General features: G+C 40.7%; 3 protein-coding genes across 3 annotated transcripts; 2 read left to right on the top strand and 1 right to left on the bottom strand.

The window, feature by feature from the left end:
* Positions 1-150: 150 nt before the first annotated feature.
* On the bottom strand, positions 151-3,541 carry LOC118426347 (MOB kinase activator 3B-like). The gene is made up of 2 exons (XM_035835676.1): positions 3,146-3,541; positions 151-780 (listed from the first exon to the last, which is right to left on the bottom strand). The coding sequence occupies exons 1-2, from the start codon at positions 3,436-3,438 to the stop codon at positions 411-413; spliced, it is 663 nt and encodes a 220-aa protein (XP_035691569.1). The 5' UTR covers positions 3,439-3,541; the 3' UTR covers positions 151-410.
* Positions 3,542-3,745: 204 nt separating this feature from the next.
* Positions 3,746-10,972, top strand: LOC118426299 (actin-related protein 10-like). Its single transcript, XM_035835603.1, has 13 exons — positions 3,746-4,086; positions 6,079-6,151; positions 6,517-6,602; positions 6,878-6,986; positions 7,185-7,292; positions 7,711-7,778; positions 7,935-8,014; positions 8,172-8,207; positions 8,369-8,466; positions 8,888-8,961; positions 9,213-9,294; positions 9,413-9,614; positions 10,014-10,972. The coding sequence occupies exons 1-13, from the start codon at positions 4,010-4,012 to the stop codon at positions 10,304-10,306; spliced, it is 1,386 nt and encodes a 461-aa protein (XP_035691496.1). The 5' UTR covers positions 3,746-4,009; the 3' UTR covers positions 10,307-10,972.
* A 704-nt stretch (positions 10,973-11,676) lies between these two features.
* Positions 11,677-17,632, top strand: LOC118426169 (the record flags this gene model as incomplete). The annotated part of the gene is given in 5 exon segments (XM_035835434.1): positions 11,677-14,273; positions 14,818-14,969; positions 15,282-15,397; positions 15,997-16,168; positions 17,508-17,632. Coding segments are annotated over 5 exon segments (2,414 nt in total), but the record flags the coding sequence as incomplete, so codon positions are not given.

Genomic DNA, 17,632 nt, shown 5'->3' with positions numbered 1-17,632 from the left:
ATCGCTGCAGCGGCGTTACACTATGTACATGACCCTATAAATATGTGCAGGAGAAAATAACTTGTCATGAATTTTTACAGCATTCTGGCTGTTAAAAAAGGATGGTCTCACCTCCATCAGTGCCAAACTAAAGATTACAAGATTACTTAATATATTTTGAAAATAGAATCTTTGTCATCATTTATTATTTACACAACTTTTCTCCAAACCCAATGAGCCATTTGCAAGTTTTCTTTTGAGATAGATGAGTAAATAGCCATTTTTTGCTACAGCAATTATCACCAAACTACTGAATTTCCGATATCTAGTTCAATACTTGATTAGCTCAGCAAATAACAAATTCCAGCCTACAAAATCTGTCATATCTAAAATTTCAAACTGAATCAAAGCAACGTAATTACAGTCTTATTTCAGTGTCCACATAGACGTCTTGTCATGTCAGCCAAAGGTTCTAGTTCCCTCTTCTCTACCAGGTTATTCTCAGTGACGAAGAAGTAGAAGTGCTTGTAACAGGTGTTAACATGAGGCTCCCCGCCAATAGCGACCACCCTGTCGAAATGGTGTATGTACACATGTACGAACACCCTGAACAGTCGTGTCAACATCTTCTTACACAGCGGCAAGAAGTTCTTGGGGAATGGTGTGGAAGTGTCCAATGGAAAGATGTTTTCATTGTTGATGTTGGACTCGATCCAGTCCATAAGAAGGGAGATGTACTTGTTGGCAGGAACCATGGTGGGTTTCTTGTAGTTGTGGTCATCAGCCCACCTGTACTCATACCTGCAGGGGAGGGGCATAAAAGCATTATATTGTAAATCATTAGCAGTGACAACTCAACCCAACTCAGATCACTGCTGACAGTTGACAAAACCACTTTACAAGTTATACAATGAACATTTGATTTTAATTTCACATTTATAGACAGTAGAATTCAGCAAAAACTGGGTGGCTAATTGGCCAGGAAAGTCAGTTTGTGGCAAACAATATGCTTAAGTGGCCAATATTCCCCAGAGCAAAATATTCCATTTAATATTTGGGTAAATTTTAACACTTTTTTCAGTTTATCCTGAGCTTCCTGTTGGGTCTGTGAGTCAAAGACAATCTATTCCATGCTCATCATCTGTCCCTGTATGTTTTTTTCTTTACCGAATCCTAAGTCTATATTTTGAGCTAGAGTACCTGTCTAGTAGTTACAACAAACCACCGGTTTGGCTGGTTGATCTCCTGACTGTCATGAGGAGCACATGATTTCTGCATTTCTTATCAGCCCTACATTGATGATCAGGCATGAGTAAGCCTCGTGAAACTAGTAGCTACAAAGAATATTGCCATTCTCAGGCTAGATGCCAGTAGCATAAATATCAACCAGACCACTTACAATGGGAAAGAAGCATGTGGTTTGGGATTTGCAGATTTAAATTAAGCAGTAATCTACATCACAAAGGTCAACAATAGGTGGTGTGATACATCTTGATAAGCTTAAGGACATACAAGCCCCCTTGGTAAACTGCTACCCCAGCAACCTGCTGAGATATTCCTTCTGATTGGTTGACCTTTCATATAGGAGCAGCTGAGGGTGTATTACTAGTAGGAAGATTTATATAATCCCCAACCACATGATATCCTTTCTATGCTGGGGGATTTATATAAATCTTTCTCAGAGGGTTTTGCTCAATTTTATAATCTTTTGGGTGCTACATCTTTTTCAGGTTTATATACCTCACCTATTATAGAAAGGTTTCACCTACATGTGTATCCAAAGTAAGCTAAACCCTGACCTTTATTATGGGGAGACCCAGATCCTGGAAGTGCTGGATTAAATCTACTATACCAACCTGATCATACTTCAAATGTACTAAGACTGACATTTTTTTGTCACCCCACATCCACAAAATCATGTGAAGTATACTGTAACTATGCTAATCACAAATGATTATGTGGGTTCAGGTCGGTGGAATACAGGCTCAGTCCACCAGTAGGGACGGTACAGTAAGCCCTATAACATTAAATATGTACACAATTTATTGACATGTTTGTCAGTATAGTACTGTGTAAACCACACCAAGCTTCTGGTCCTCTGATGTATCATGCTTTGTTATATTTTATGACAAGGCAAAGAATGCCAACATTTTAAGACCTGTATGTTTCTGTCTCCAACATCTTGATGTATGAGGTTACGATAGGTTTGACATATCGCACATTAACAGCTACAATTCTGGTGTTTTGTGTACATGTAAATGATGTATATTGTTACTGTCACATCTGTAGGCCAAAAATATTGTATTGTCACACTTTCTGACAAAGCATACATTAATATATGATGAGAAAAAGCAACGTAAGCTACAGAGTAACCTCCTTGGTATCAGTGAAACTATGATATCGCTACCAACTAACCAAGCTAGTTGGCCCTGACTCCTGTGAAAACACATTTGAGAGATTTTGACTGTATTTATATTTACCATCAAATTTCACGATGTGATCGACAATCATTGGGTCACTTATGCATCGAAGCACTCAGCAGCTAAGGTTACCACCAGCACAGATTGTCCAGTTTACTTCACTACTTGTGTATGTGCCCATGAAAAATTGATCAGACTCAGACATTTTGCCCCAGGCTACCAAAAACTGCAATCAGTCCAATTAATGGGGGAATGACTACATCGTCCCGTGGGTTAGGGTAAAATTGATTTCATTTTGGACAACGACCAAGGCTCTACCCAACACTTTGTCATCACCACAACTGACTTGGACTTGCAGAGATTTTATAACATTACTAAAACTTGCCAAAAATACTTACCAGAAGTCACGACCTTGCAACACTTACGTTACCTGCATACAAGTTCCATCCACATTTGGCATGATTTGTTGTGGTGGTTACGTCCCACATGTTATCGATTGTAAGTTGTGCTAACGACGTGGGAATTGGAAAGTTATAATAATGTTTCCCTGATTTCATGCCTCGTGACGTGCAAGTGTTGCAAATGTTCAAACGTTACGAATTAAAACAATAGGGTGGAACATCTGTAAAAGTCTGGGGTGGTTCCGCCTCCGGACACTTGTCAGTGTAACGTTACAAAATATGAACAATGTTTATAAACCACTCTGTGATTTGTTTTTGTGATTCAAGAACTTGACCCTAGCTCACCTCGGTCCACCTGACATGGTCGGACAACTCTCATCCGTGCAGAAATCACTGATGGTGCCGTAGATGAGGTTTATCCTGTTGAAAAAGTCGACAACGTGCACGGCCACCCAGTCGTTCAGATCCTCCCTGTGTGGCAGCCGGACGGCCTCCCGAAGGTCCCTCCCGCCACTCAGCGTCGCCTGGGCGTGCTTGTGCAGCTGGTACCTCATCGTTCCCTGTTGGAACTTCTTCTTTGGTCGAAAAGTTTTCTCCTTCGAAAAGACCCTCTTCATGTCCTTCAGCCCCGCAGCCATGGTGGAGCGGAGAAGTGTGACAAGTCCGGAAAAGTCCCGCTGGCCAACTCACTTCCAGACCCACTTCCTCATCTCACCACTCGTAATGCTCGCACGCAACAAAACGTACTAGAAAATGTGATCGTACTCCCTTATGATGAATGATAAGGGTCATAGACGTTACGCAATTGCTCTATTAAAAATTAGATAGTGAATAAAATTAAAATTTCATGATCTTTTAAATGTTAATGTACTCAAAAACAAGTGACATAAAATTATTTTCATGTAGCTGCCATCGGCCCGCCACCACCCCTCGGATGACGTCATCAAAAGACAAACACGGAGATGACTGAAGCTGTCGGACATGATGCCAGTAAACGATCGTCACAATATCTCAAATCGCAACGTTGTATTCCAATTTTTCGTTTGTTTTCATCGTTCCACTCATATACACCGATTGCAACGCGAAGCTGCACGGACTGGGCACTTTGACCTGTGTTGACCTCATTACCCCTGACAGAACCAGAACGAGGCTGGAAGAAAATCGAGAGAAGAAATGTTGGGAAGATTGGTCTGATTATTCCTGTTCAAAATGCCACTTTTTGAGACAATAGGACTGGGTGGGGAGAAGACAGCGGTTGTCATCGATATAGGGACGTCATACACAAAGTGAGTGATGTTGATTGGGCGGGTTTTCCCCATCAACTTGATACATTTTCGTGAAAAAAATTGGTTCCTTTCCTTCCAACAAACTTGGTTCTTTGCTGGATGTTGATGGATTTTATTTTAGACCTCATTCTCTTCAAGTCTGCTTTTATGTAGCAGTTTAACTTTAGTAGCAAATAATTCATGTTTCGTGACAGTGAGCTCACGTCGGCATCAACATTTTACGAGCTAGATTTTACTAAAAGAAACCACAGTAGACTCTTGATGGCTTGTACCAAAGAGCTTTTATCAGATTAAAAGCTCCTTGCTTGTACCAAGGCAATACACCTTTCTCACGCGGCGGCCATGATAGATCGAAGAAGAGGTCAATGAGGCAAACAGACAAAACTTATTTCTAAAATCAGGTCCCATTTAGTTTTCCCCCAAACCACACAAATTTTCATGATATAAGATAGAATAATAAATATTACAAGAAGGGTTATGCACCGAAAGATGTAGCAATTTAGAGTAGTGTAGACTGACCCCATAGTCCCTTAAGAGATGCAAAATAAAAACATAATAATGCAAATTTTTAACGAATTTGCAGCCATTCACTTATTGGTCGATTTCCTAATTGGCAGGCTACCATTGGTCGAACTGCTAATTATGATGGACAGCCTTTTGTTTGCCACATTGAACTCGTTTTAGATCTATCATGGCCGCCGCGTGAGAAAGGTGTATGAGGTTTTATATAAACGCTGTGGCTATTGACACACTGAGTGTGCCAATAGCCAAACAGGCTATTGACACACGAGATGCCAACCAGCCAATCAGAGCTTGTAACATGACTTTCCGACAATATTTTACACAGGCAACAGTTGATTAGACATTGTTCGGAAGATTAGACATTGGAATCTTTGAATCTTCGAATGAACAGACGTATTCAAGTTTTGCCCTACATTTGGATACCTGTTAATGCCGTTCCACAGTGTATGTTGACCGTAGCGTAGTGGGGAGAGCGTTGACCTGCGAAGCCATGTTACCAGCTCCGACCCCAGTTCGAATCCGCGCCGGAATTTTTTTTTTTCAATTGTCCTTTTACCTTTTTAAAAAACCCATAAGAATATAAAACCCACCTTTGGGACTTTTTGGTCTGCATTTTAAAGAGTGCATGTTTAGGTACGTTTATTTTTTTTTCAGCCGCAGATCGGCAGAATCCACCCGCTACGTTCTAATTTTGGACGGTACACTTATTTTTTTTTTTTAATTGGACCAGGGACCCATGAAATAATAAAATGTCGGTTTTTCTTTACCATATTTCTGCGGTATTTTTGCTCAAAATTCACGTTTTTTTCAGTCGAAGCGGCGCGGATTTCCCCTCCGCTATGTCATCCAAAGCGGTTACGCGGTACTTGTAACATATCGGTCGATCTCGCTGTGACGCTACAAAGTTCTTTCACATTAAAAATGATGGAAGTAAAACAACAACTATAACTTCGCTTCACTTGTGATATAAGTTTTGAGGCCGCAAAAACTCCCAAACGGCAGGAATTCGTCGGTAAACACAGCTGAAAACCTGTTCCAAAACCGAGCCAACATGATCACATGCGGTGTTTGCATGGTACTAAATATAGTTAGTCATTTGCATACTTGTGACTGGCTACATGCGGCCTTTACCGTAAACGCATGAAAAAGATCGTATTTTGGGTTGATGATGGACACAGAATGCCATTTGTATTTTCAGAGTGTTGACTGTCAAATATAATCGTAAGATTTTCTCATTTTAGTGGTTTCTAGTGTCAAAATTTAAAAAAATAGTGCACTGAGTGTGCCAATAGCCTGTTTAGGCTATTGACACACTGGGTGTGTCAATAGCCTCGCTCTTATATAAAAGCTCATTGCTTGTACATGTTATGTTTTGAAAGTTTATATAATTTGTAATTCTGTAATCAAAATTTATTTAGATCCAAAGAGATTGTAGATGCATAACTCCTTGTGTGCTTTATCTGACAACAGGCTAGGCTTTGCTGGAGAATGTGGACCTCGTGCCATCATCCCCAGTGAGGTGAAACGACAGCAAACAGGAAAGGTAACTGTTCATGTCTTTGTCAAAACTTGAATACGTCTGTTCAATCTCAGGCTTGTGTCTCCTCTTAGTCCTCTCCAATCAGTCAATGATCAAGATATGGTTGTTTTGTGTATGATAATAAACATATATGGATAACAACTGCTGTAATGTAGCATTAAGGTCATTTTTTAAAAGTACATGTGTAACTACATTTATGTAAGAGATGAAGCATTAGTTTACAACCTGAATGTGGTTGATTTACCTATAACACATGCTAGGCTGACTTTTCTGGTGAGTTACTGAAAATATCATGTACAAGTTTTAATGGGGTATTACTTAATGTGTAGTTGTATATGCAAATCTGATGTGGATATATTTTTCCTTAGGTTGTGAGACTAGAAGACTATTACAACACAAACCAAGATGAACTGTTTGCTGTGCTGGTTGAATTTCTACATCAAATGTATTTCAGGTAAGCAGTTCAATTTACCATGTAATCCAGATAGTAAAGCATCATTAGTCTACCTTTGTTTGTTTGTAAGTGTATTTACCACAAAATATCACATCCACACATACATTCATAATTTTTCATTGGTCTGCAATGTGTGATTGGGTCCAATAGCTGGTAGATACCAATATACTGTACGTACCTCATATTATACAATGTTGGATGTTGTTCAAATCTTTATAAAGTCAATCTTTATTCTTAGCATATTAAAATCCAGGTAACTAATCTGCATACTACAGATACTTGCTGATCAACCCCAAAGACCGACGGGTCCTTATAGCCGAGTCAGTCCTGGTTCCTACCAACTTCCGTGACACTTTGGCTAAAGTCTTGTTCAGACATTTTGAGGTGAGCAATACATTGTCATCATTTTTTACTACACTGTCAAACAGGTACATGTATTCCTATTTCTGAGGTTTGTATAACAGGTATGAAATTCATTTTAAGTGTCAGTACCAACAATAAACAACAACTTCCTGACTTGATTGTTATCGCAGTATGGGAGCAAACATGTAGACTAATATGTCCCCTGTTTTTGTATTTCAGGTTCCATCAGTAATGTTTGCTCCCTCCCATATGTTAACCTTGCTGACCCTAGGCATCAACACGGCCCTGGTGATGGATGTGGGATATGCTGACACCCTTGTGCTCCCAATATCCTTTCCTCTCACCAAAGATATGAAATAGCCAGGGAACTTTCTCAATCAAAGGAGGGGGAGATTTTCAGATAGACAAAAAAATATTTGCTATGACAGCATGTGCATCTATCTAAAGTCTGGAAATAGAAGGAAGAAATACATTTGAAATATTTAGATAACTGTGACTTATTGTTACTTATTTTAATCCCAGCAAAAGGATGATCATTGTAGGCCAGTTCTGCTTGTGTGCCTTTTATTGACTCTCGTGAGACATTTCCCATGTTCATCTGCATTAATCCTTTTCACCAATGTGAAATCAAATCAAGCAGGTGTTTGTAATTTAGTTAATGGGAGAAGGAATGATATGAATAAAATGGAAACATATGGATTTTTTAATGTTTTTTTGAAGGATTTCTTTCCTTAACTGTCAGTACATCTATGAGGGTGTGGCAGTGTTGGGAGCATGGCAGAGCTTGCCCCTCGGAGGAAGAGCTATTCACAAGTAAGAGATTACAATTACTTTCATATACCCTTTGGGCCCCGATGAATGTATTTTTTGCACATATTGTGTCAGCTAAATGAACAATAATGATGTGATGCATTATTAGATTTAGTAAACTCTCATGTTTGATAATTTAATTATGTTTCATGTTGCTAGGAGACTAGAATCCCTGCTGCTTGCAGAGTCAACAGTGGCCACAGAAGGAGGCACAGAGCTACCTCTATCATCAATTGTAGGTCAGTATGATAAACAGTCAGTGACATTTTGTTAGAAATTAATGAAGACTACCAAGGTCATATATAAAAAAAAAAACAATGCTTGAAAGTGTATGGCTGTAAGCTTGTTTTGTGTGGTCTATTTATTGTGTGACTTCCCTCCCTCTACTTATTGTAGGTACTGTGAAAGAAGAGATTCTGGAGGACATAAAAGGTTGGTGTGCCTTAACATGCTTTCTTCTAATGTGTTGTATCAGCCGTCGAAGGGCAAAATGTATTGTCATCTTCATTCATTGTTTTATTCAAAACATGAGTTGGCTTTCATCCAGTTGGATCATCGGCCCTTCAACAGTTTACATCTTTTTCTTCTCCCAGTGAGGACATGTTTTGTGTGCAGTATGGAGAGATCAAGGAAGGTCCAGGATGCAGCCATGGCTCAGCTGGGCCTTATCGACCCCAGCCAAGCTGGACAGGTCTGCTCTTGGCTTTGATATCATCATGCTCATGCCAAGTAACTTCTTAATCTAGACAGTAAAGCAGCAATTGTGCTGCATACAAATGGGACATAATAAATTATAACTGTTTTAACTGTCTGTCAACAATTATTTGTTGGTGAGCCCTTATAGCATAGAACTAATTTAGACCAGTGTCAAGCTTGACTTTAGCTCGACAAATAAGAACACCCGTATCTCAGCTCATATTAAGCTTGATGAACTGTATGCCTGTTCATAACTTGAAAACATAAAAGGGAATTGCATCTTTGTGTACATTGAATATATAAATACATGGTGCATCAGGAAGATGTTTCAGGAATCTGCAATATCCTAGTGTCAAGTGTACATATATGACACTATGTGGAATATTTACCTGTGCTGATCTTTTTCTACACTTCAGCCCCCCACACCACCACCATCTGTAGAGTTCCCATTGGATGGAGCCAAAATCCTCAAAATCAATGGATCCATCAGGTAAGGACAGTTTTTATTTCAATCATTGTTAAATTGCAATTGTAGAATGATTTCAAAGTACAAGTTGATTGGTCTGTAGTCGTGTTGTTTAAGGCAGTTTTCTTCTTTATTTCAATTTTTTTTTAAATAACTTGTTCTGGAGTATCCTTTTGAGTTGAGTATTTTGTCTCTTTGCCTTGGCTATCTGGAAGCTTTAACTGACACTGCTTTATTTTTTCTAATTGCTTCTTTGCATTATTTTTTTACAACAGAGAGTCTGCCACAGAAGTACTGTTTGAGCAGGATAATGAACTACAGTCTGTTGCAACACTCATTCTGGATGCCATCATTAAGGTAGGGTGTACTAACACAAAATTCCATGGATCATTGCCCATTTTCTTGCTGTCACAAAAATGTTTTCTATAAAATTGTAAAGTACGTGTTGTACTCATGAACTGAAATGTATTTACAGAGTCCCATTGACACCAGGAAAGAGCTGGCAGAGAACCTGGTGGTTACAGGTGGTACTGCCCTGCTGCCAGGCTTCTTGCACCGTCTAATGCAGGAGTTAAACTCCCTCAGACAGTCTCCGAAGTACAGCAGCAAACTAGCTTTTGGCTCCTTCAAGATACACACCCCTCCTGCTCAACCCAACTGTGTCCCATGGCTTGGTGGTAAGTGATTAAATAGTCAAATCATATTTCTCACCATGTCATTTGTTGACTTACGACAGGAGACACCATAATTGACATTTAATATACAATTGTACCGGTACAGGCACTACCAGTAGTAAGATACAAGCAAAAGAAGCCTGTGAAATGATGTAGTGTATCAAAGTTAGATTTTAAAGATATGCGAAAGAGGAAACAAATTTGGAAATGTGGCAGAGCTGATAGAGTCTGTTTTGTTCACAAGTACATTTTGTATGTACAGTTTGTAGATACCCAAGTATGGTGATGCATTTATTTAGGAACTTTTTCCTTTATGTCACTCTCCTCTTACTTAATATTGAGAGCACTTTGACAGTCAATTAGTTTTAGATGTAACACAATATTTATAACTTCAACTTTCAGGAGCCATCTTTGCCGCAACCGAAGCCCTAGCATCCCACTCCTTTACCAAGGACATCCAATATGAAGGTCCCCACATCCCTGACTGGTGTTCTCTTAACAACAAGGACTTCTTCACAGAGGGAGTGGTGGAGAAGACACCTGTCTCTCTGCCAACTTTAAGAAAAACTCTTGAGGCCATCAAGAGTAGTACAGGGTTAGGGGCAAAGGGGGGCAAGGAATCTGGGAAAGAGTCTGGCAAAGGGTCAGCAGCAACCACAGTGAAGCTGGAAACAAGTGGGGAAAGCACAACTTAGACAGTTGTTGTCACTGTTGATGTGCTATTACATTTGTTAATATTCCAATATATTTTGTAAGCTGTTACTGCTGGCATGACCAGGTATTGTGGCAGAATTTTGGCATGGATGTGACATGGCAGTATTCTGATGTAACCTTCTGTTCAGGCAACATAGCCAGTGAGAGAATAGCATTTTGCTGGTTCCTTAATGTTTTGCATCTGTCTTAAGATTAAGCATGTGGTGATGAAAGTAGGTAAAGAGATGCCAAAGTAGTCTTTTTTTCTTCCTGTGAGTCCTAAATAGAAATCATAACATGTAAGAGCTTCAAAGGTTTAATTTCCAGCAGCTGAGCAAGAAATATAATGAGAATGTAGGAGGGCATGAACCTCTGGGTGCCATAATATCATCACATGAAAAAAAACTTACAGAGGCCTTCTCAAGATTGTTTTGAACAGCTGTGTCTGAAGTGTGTGTACCTCATGTTGCATTGGTACAATCCTTTATTTCTTACTTCTTTTTCTCTTGTGGTAGTACAATGTATTATGGCATCTGGTGGAATTTTGAGAGTTGATGTTACATCTATAATACCGGTACTACAGCCTGGTTGATGACAGTGTGAGCTTTCTTACTTAAGGCACATGAAGTACCATCAGAATAAAAAGAACATTGCCATCTTCTTTTTCTTTGAAAAGTATTATTGGAAAACGTTTTGTATTTGGATGGAGACCATATAGAATAATAGCTTGGCCATTCTTGCATGATTCTGGTATAATTGAAATGTACATGATTAGTATGCCTGGGTATTGGTACAGCATACCGATACAAAACTTGTTTTTTCTCATTGGACCGGTCCAGAAAAACGACCTGAAAAAATTAGGTGACCGGATGTTGGACTTAATAGGAAATTAACAGATTATTTGATCAGGCATTCACACGTTTTAAGGGGACGCGATAGTGAATCACAGGAGCCGATGCAACTTGATTGGAAGAGGCGTTTATTCCATGATGTTCACTCAATCACAGCCATGATAGAAGAGGGCGAAGAGGATCATGGGATCCATGACAGTCAAGGCAGTGACGTCACTAACTCATTAACATAACCCAGTGGCGCTGGATTTCTGGTACCCACCCCTATACATGATAATGTCATCTCTCACCCTCAATTTGATTCTTTAGGACATACATTTACATGACAGTCTCCTCAGGAAAGTTTCATGATCAAGATTGAAGTAACTAACTTCTCATAAATCTCAATGTTAACTTATTCCTAATTGAATGGGCAACTATGAATCCCTAGCAACCTCTCTTACATGTAACATTAAATGTTGAGAAAAATAACTACATTCAGCACAATAAGGTAAGAAACTTAAATTTGATCAATCTGACAGTCTGTTATCTCTAACACACGTTATCAATTGTACAGTTCTACATATCTAACGTTAGAAAGCTTAATCCATTACCCTTAACATTGAAACCATATTTTTCATGATTCTACGTTCAAAGGTCATACGCCATAGATATGCACTACTGTGTGTCGCAACATGAAAGTAATGTTACCTACCTACCTACCTAGTCCCTAAGTAATGTTACCTAACGTTTATATACTGCCAAATTCCTCAACCATCACAGTGTCTGACATTGGAAGGGGAATCGAATTTTCAGCTTTTATCTTGATAAAAGCTACTTGATCTTCCAAGATTCAGTGTCAAAATCTAGCCATTACTTTAAAGGGACCATTGATTGTGTGGTCAACTCATACGATCATGACGATAAGGGAGCTTTCACATAATCATGATAATCTTCTTAGACTTACCGATCTACGGGTGACGCAAAACGTGTAACTGATTTCTTACGGCCCACGCAGGTAACCAATCAGCTCTCTGGGGAGAATAGCGTCACAGGATATGATAATTAGCTTCGGACCAGCGCGGATTTGGTCCAATCCACGACCGGTAAACGAATGCTATTTCCGTTAATCCGGGCTTTTAGTGGGGCTAAAATATCATCTGGAAGCGCCTGATTGAAGTATTTTCTACTATAGACTCATTTTCCCGGCGATTCTGACCAAAAATTTGCGAAAATCGTGACGAGAATTCAGGGTAAGCTGTACCCAACAGGCACTACTACCGATCCAAGATGGCGGAACCCACGAGCGAGGAAGATGGTGTTTCTCTGAACAATGTAAATAGTGCTCCGATGGATGTAATACAAGAAGGCACTGTTTCAACGGAACCCTCTGACAGTGAGTCTGTCGTGTCTAAGACGTTTGACAAGATGTCTAACTCATTGGTTACTGTTTCGTCGAGCAATGGCGATCAAACTACTTCGGTTTCCGCCGACCTACAGGGTACGCTTACCGAGGATGTTATGACAGAGTACGTAGAAACGCCCACCCCAGTGTCGTCCGACCTGACGTCTTCTGCAGTGAGTACTATTCTAACAGATGAAATGACTGGAGGGGAAGGGAACGGGGTTATGTACGTTCAGGGTACTGGGATGGTCGGAGAAACGCAGCTAACCCATGAAGAGGCCAGGCTTCTGGAAGAACAGGCCCAGCAGCTAACGGAGGAACAGCAGGCAGAGCTACTGCAGCAACAGCAGAATGACTTATTGCAGCAGCAGATCTTTGACCAGCAGACCATTGTCCACCAGCAAAATCACATCATAAACGAGGAAGGTGTGACACATGCACTTATCCAGTCACAGGAGCAGCAAACGCTGGAAGGACAGGTGGTTGACCAACAGACAATAGCTTTGGATGAACAGACACAGGCATTGCTCCAGGAACAAATCAATCAGCAGCTAGCAGAACAGGAAGGTTCAGTAGTGATTCAAGATCAGATGCAGGTACTGTCGGACAGTGGACAGTCTACAGGACCTGTACAGGACATACAGGCAAGTATGCAGCCACAGGTAGCACAGACCACAGTAGGCACAGGTGTTCAGGTGGCAACGACATCACAGTCACTTGGGCAGGCATCACAGGTGATACAGCAGGTGGCACAGGCTGTAACACAAACTGCTGCACAACAGTCTACTAACCAACAGTCACAGGCCAGACAGACTATAACAGTTGGTAACACCACATACATTCTCCAGCAACCTACCCAAAAACCTGCAGGTGGACACACTGTATATGTCCTGCAGAAGCCTGGTCAGTCTAATGTACAACAACAGGTACAAACGGTGACAGCGGCTCCACCAACATCACAACCAAATGTACATGTGGTACCACAGACTGGTTCTGGTAGTGCTAACAGTAACACAGGTAAACAAACAGTGTACCTTATTCACAGAACTGGGCAAAACACACAACCGATCCAAATTCTACATAAGCCAGGACAACAAATCCAGTACATCATTGCTCCACAAGGTCAGACAGTTCATATTGCCCAGCCAACAGGGGCTACACAGGTGTTACAACAGCAGGCACAGCTAGTGCGCCAACAACAGCAAGTGCTAGTGATTCCTCAGAACCAGCCAAAGAAAAGAGGCCGTAAACCAAAGGCTGCTTTGGCTGAAAAACAGAATGGAGAAGTTGATGATTCTGAAGATAAAGAGAAGAAACCTCACAAACAGATGACAAGATCAGGACGAGTCTCCAGACCACCATCCTACAGAGTCAGAGACTACAAAGTTATCAAGACAGAGGACTTGGCAGACAGCCAAGACTCCTCTGAAGGGGAGTACTCTGACTACAGCCCTGATTCAGATGATGATGCTGCAAAGCTGTCCAAAGACGACAAACCGTATGTTCCACTGATGTCAGAAAAGCCCAGAGGCTGGAAGTGTGAGACCTGTGAGAAGGCATACATTGGTAGAGCAGGACTGGGACGTCACTATAGACTGTACCCTGAACACGGGCACTTGGAGCCAGAGGAAGGTGATGAGAAAACACCTGGTACTCCGGTAGAAAAAGACAGGCGTTCCCAAGGCAATGCTGATGTTTTATCTTCACCTATAGGAACTGTCACCAGCTTTTCTGGTAAGTTTCTTGTCTTCCTTACTCCATAATTAATGCATACAGTAAATACAAACATTTACATCTTGACCAGGATGTCTTAGGAAGTCTAAATACTCTATTTTCTACATCATTAGGTTTGTATGCATGAGCTCTATTACTACTAGTATTAATGTAACTCAATGATGATGGGGTTGGTCTGATGATATTGTTGTAGTCCATTTTGTATGAAACAAGCCAAGGAGGTTATAGACCATCTTGCTGAAACCCTGCAGATTGCATACCCATGTGGAATATAAGTCACAATAAGTGCAATTTGACATAATGTAAAACAGTTGTATTGGGTTACTAATTTGTTTTCACCTGAACAGCCTGAGATACATTTTATAACAAAGTGGAATTGTTTTCTGTCATCCAAAACTGCTTCATCCTTAATGTCAGATGATGATGCCATTATTTATTGGTCTTTCTAGAAACCTCTGTAAAATGTTTTCTCGGATCTGATTTGTTACATAGTTAGAAGGTAACCCCAACAGTTCTTGATATCATCTTCATTGACTAAATTTAGGCACAATTGAAACAAGCGGACCCCCACCACAGACACCCAGCACCGCATCCAACAATCGGGCGGCAGTAGGTAGTGAGACTCCTGTCAAGAGGGGACCAGGCAGACCCCCCACACAGCATGGTGAGGCCAGAAGAAAGGCCAAGTTCAGAGAGGTACAGTATTGAAATTTGAATGACTTGTTACTAGTATGTGTATTACTAAAGCAGCCTCTCCTATGGATGACAACTCTTTCCTATCTTTTGAGCTGTAGAGTAGCCTAGTGACTTTTGCGTCCATCTGTTAAACTTGAAGACTTGTAATAGCTATTGATATCATTTTGTAAGGACAGAACCTGTTTTACTAGTGACTTGGTGCAGATGTCCTTGAACTGTTGTGATGATGATGATGATGATGATGATAGAACTATTGATTATGTGCATAATTTCATGGATAGAGGAATGAGAAAGTTTGTATCTTCCTGTCAGCTGTTGAAGCAGATGAATGATGAGGAGCTGATGGAACTGGCGCTGCCCCGCCTCACCAAGGCCATCACGCTCTGGGAGTTCCTGCTCATGAAGGTGGAGCGAGGACGGCCCTCAAGGTCAGCATGTGTTACAGGATATTTCAGATTTTCAGTCTGTACATTAGGTAAACTGTAGATCAAACGTGTAGCCTTTCTTATGGAATGGATGGTTCAGAATGAACACCACCCGTGTCATCAGTGTGACGTAATGGTAGCCTAAGGGTGTTTGGGCCAGACCCTCGAGTTCCTGTGTTTGATTCTCCTGACGTGCCTATTTGTTGCCCATAAGTTGTGCACTTAACACATGCAGTTTTCCTCACTTCACTCAGGTGACAGTGAGTACCCAACTGCCATTAGGGATGTCCTTCGAATAGGACAAAATGTAGGTCCCATTTTGGAAGAGAGCCACACCATGAGCACACAAAGGAACCCACCATACTTCTCGAAAAGAGTAGAGGTCTTTCCCAGTGTTAGAAGATCAAATAGATCTGTCCGGATATGCAGCTTGTGTTGTTTAGTAGAAACCTGGTGTGTTACTCCATGAGGTAGTTTATTGGGTATGCAATACAAACAGGATAAAGTGAATATGTCATTGTCATTTGCTGATGTTCCTTGAAAGAATGGATAGTAGATGATAATGACTGTAATCCTTTTTTCTAAATCTGTTATTTGTGTAGAGCCCATTTCCCTGATGTGTACCAGGAGTACGAGGTTCTGCACAAACACGTGCAGAAGATGGCAGAGGAGTACATGTTACAGCAGCCAGCTGTCACACCAAGCCAGCCCAGCCTGGTCATACAGAGTGAGACTGTGGCCAAGTCTGTTGGTATCACACCAGAACTTCTACAGGTGAGAGTTACGTCTAGTATGCTATTAAAGGGGCATTCCACTCCAGAAGCGAGTATTATTTTCTGATAGATGAGATTTTTTGGGATACTAATACACTCGACTTTTCGCAAAGTTACCTGATTTGTCTTTTAGACAATATTCTTTTCTAAATTAGAGCACCCCCATGCGGACCCGCTTCTAATGTACTGCGCTGTATATGAGTTCGCGACTTCCGTCACACCTTCTCGCTAACGGTAGTCGGGATAAGCTTGACAAAGCAGTCAAGTGATAATCACACATGTAGGGAAATACAAAAAACGTTTGAAGACTATATCATCTTGGGATGGGGATATTTGGCCACTTAACTATAAGGAGTTGAAAGTCGGTCAACGTAAAATGGCGGCGCCAAAACTGCTTGTATGGCCGACGTTGGGCACAATTTCTCGCTAACGGTAGAACCGCTGAGCGAACGAAAGTGGTAGGGTGGCTATCGGACGTTTAGGAAGGAACACACAAAGTTTGAAGCTCAGCGGTTCTTGGAATCCAGAGATGTGGTCACTTTTGTGGATCATTCTTCTCTAAAAAGGCTACTTTTATACATCAACAAATTACTACAGAATGACCCACAAACGTTCTAATGACGTTTGTGCACACACATACAGTCTACTCAAAAAGTGATCCTAAAACATCATAGTATCGAAATCTATACTAGTACTAACCGGTACCTGTTCCCATGGTCAAAGCCACGTCCTCCCTCAGCAGCGCACAATGCATTGGAAGGGTCCTCAAGAGAATTCAAGAACTCGTTTGCTACAATGTTCCCTCTTCGTTTAAGCTTAAACTTGTGGTAAATTTGACCAAACAAACTTGATTCAAACATAATTATTTATTGTCTGAGGAATAATAATACTCGTTTCTGGAGTGGAATGCCCCTTTAAAGTTACCTTCTTGCAACTTGAGTGCTAATAGCAAGCAGGAAACATGGCTCAATCATTGGGATTTCCTATACATGCGTATATCTGTATTTAGATAGACCTTATGCAGAACAATGCTTGGTGATGTTTTATGGTGTCCTTACCAATTCTAAGAAAAAATTGCTGTGGAAAGTGTATGACTTATTGCAAGATCAATATGAGGGTCTGAAGAATTATACCTCATTAACTCGACCTTGTTCGGGAAGTACCTTGTGCAGTATTGCTGGGAATCGCTAGATGGTGCACAAAAGGAAATTTTACAACTTTTAACAGGCCAAGCAAGCATAGATTGGAGTAAATGCTGGTGTCACTTCACTGTATCAGATTCCCATTAATATACATGTATATTTCATTCCCTTGTATTTGTCTATTGATGTTTTCCTCAGAAGGGAAAGGAAGCCGCACAGGTACAAGCCTCAGACTCCATTCAGTACAAGTTATTGGTAACAGATCCATCAGATGCCACCCACACCACCCATGAAAGAAGAGTTGTTGAAGTAGTCTCTCCAGG

Source organism: Branchiostoma floridae, chromosome 1 (genome assembly GCF_000003815.2).
Source record: "Branchiostoma floridae strain S238N-H82 chromosome 1, Bfl_VNyyK, whole genome shotgun sequence".
In the NCBI taxonomy this organism is placed as follows: domain Eukaryota; kingdom Metazoa; phylum Chordata; class Leptocardii; order Amphioxiformes; family Branchiostomatidae; genus Branchiostoma; species Branchiostoma floridae.
Note: the sequence above shows the minus strand (reverse complement) of the source record. Positions and strands in the feature narration are given on the sequence as shown.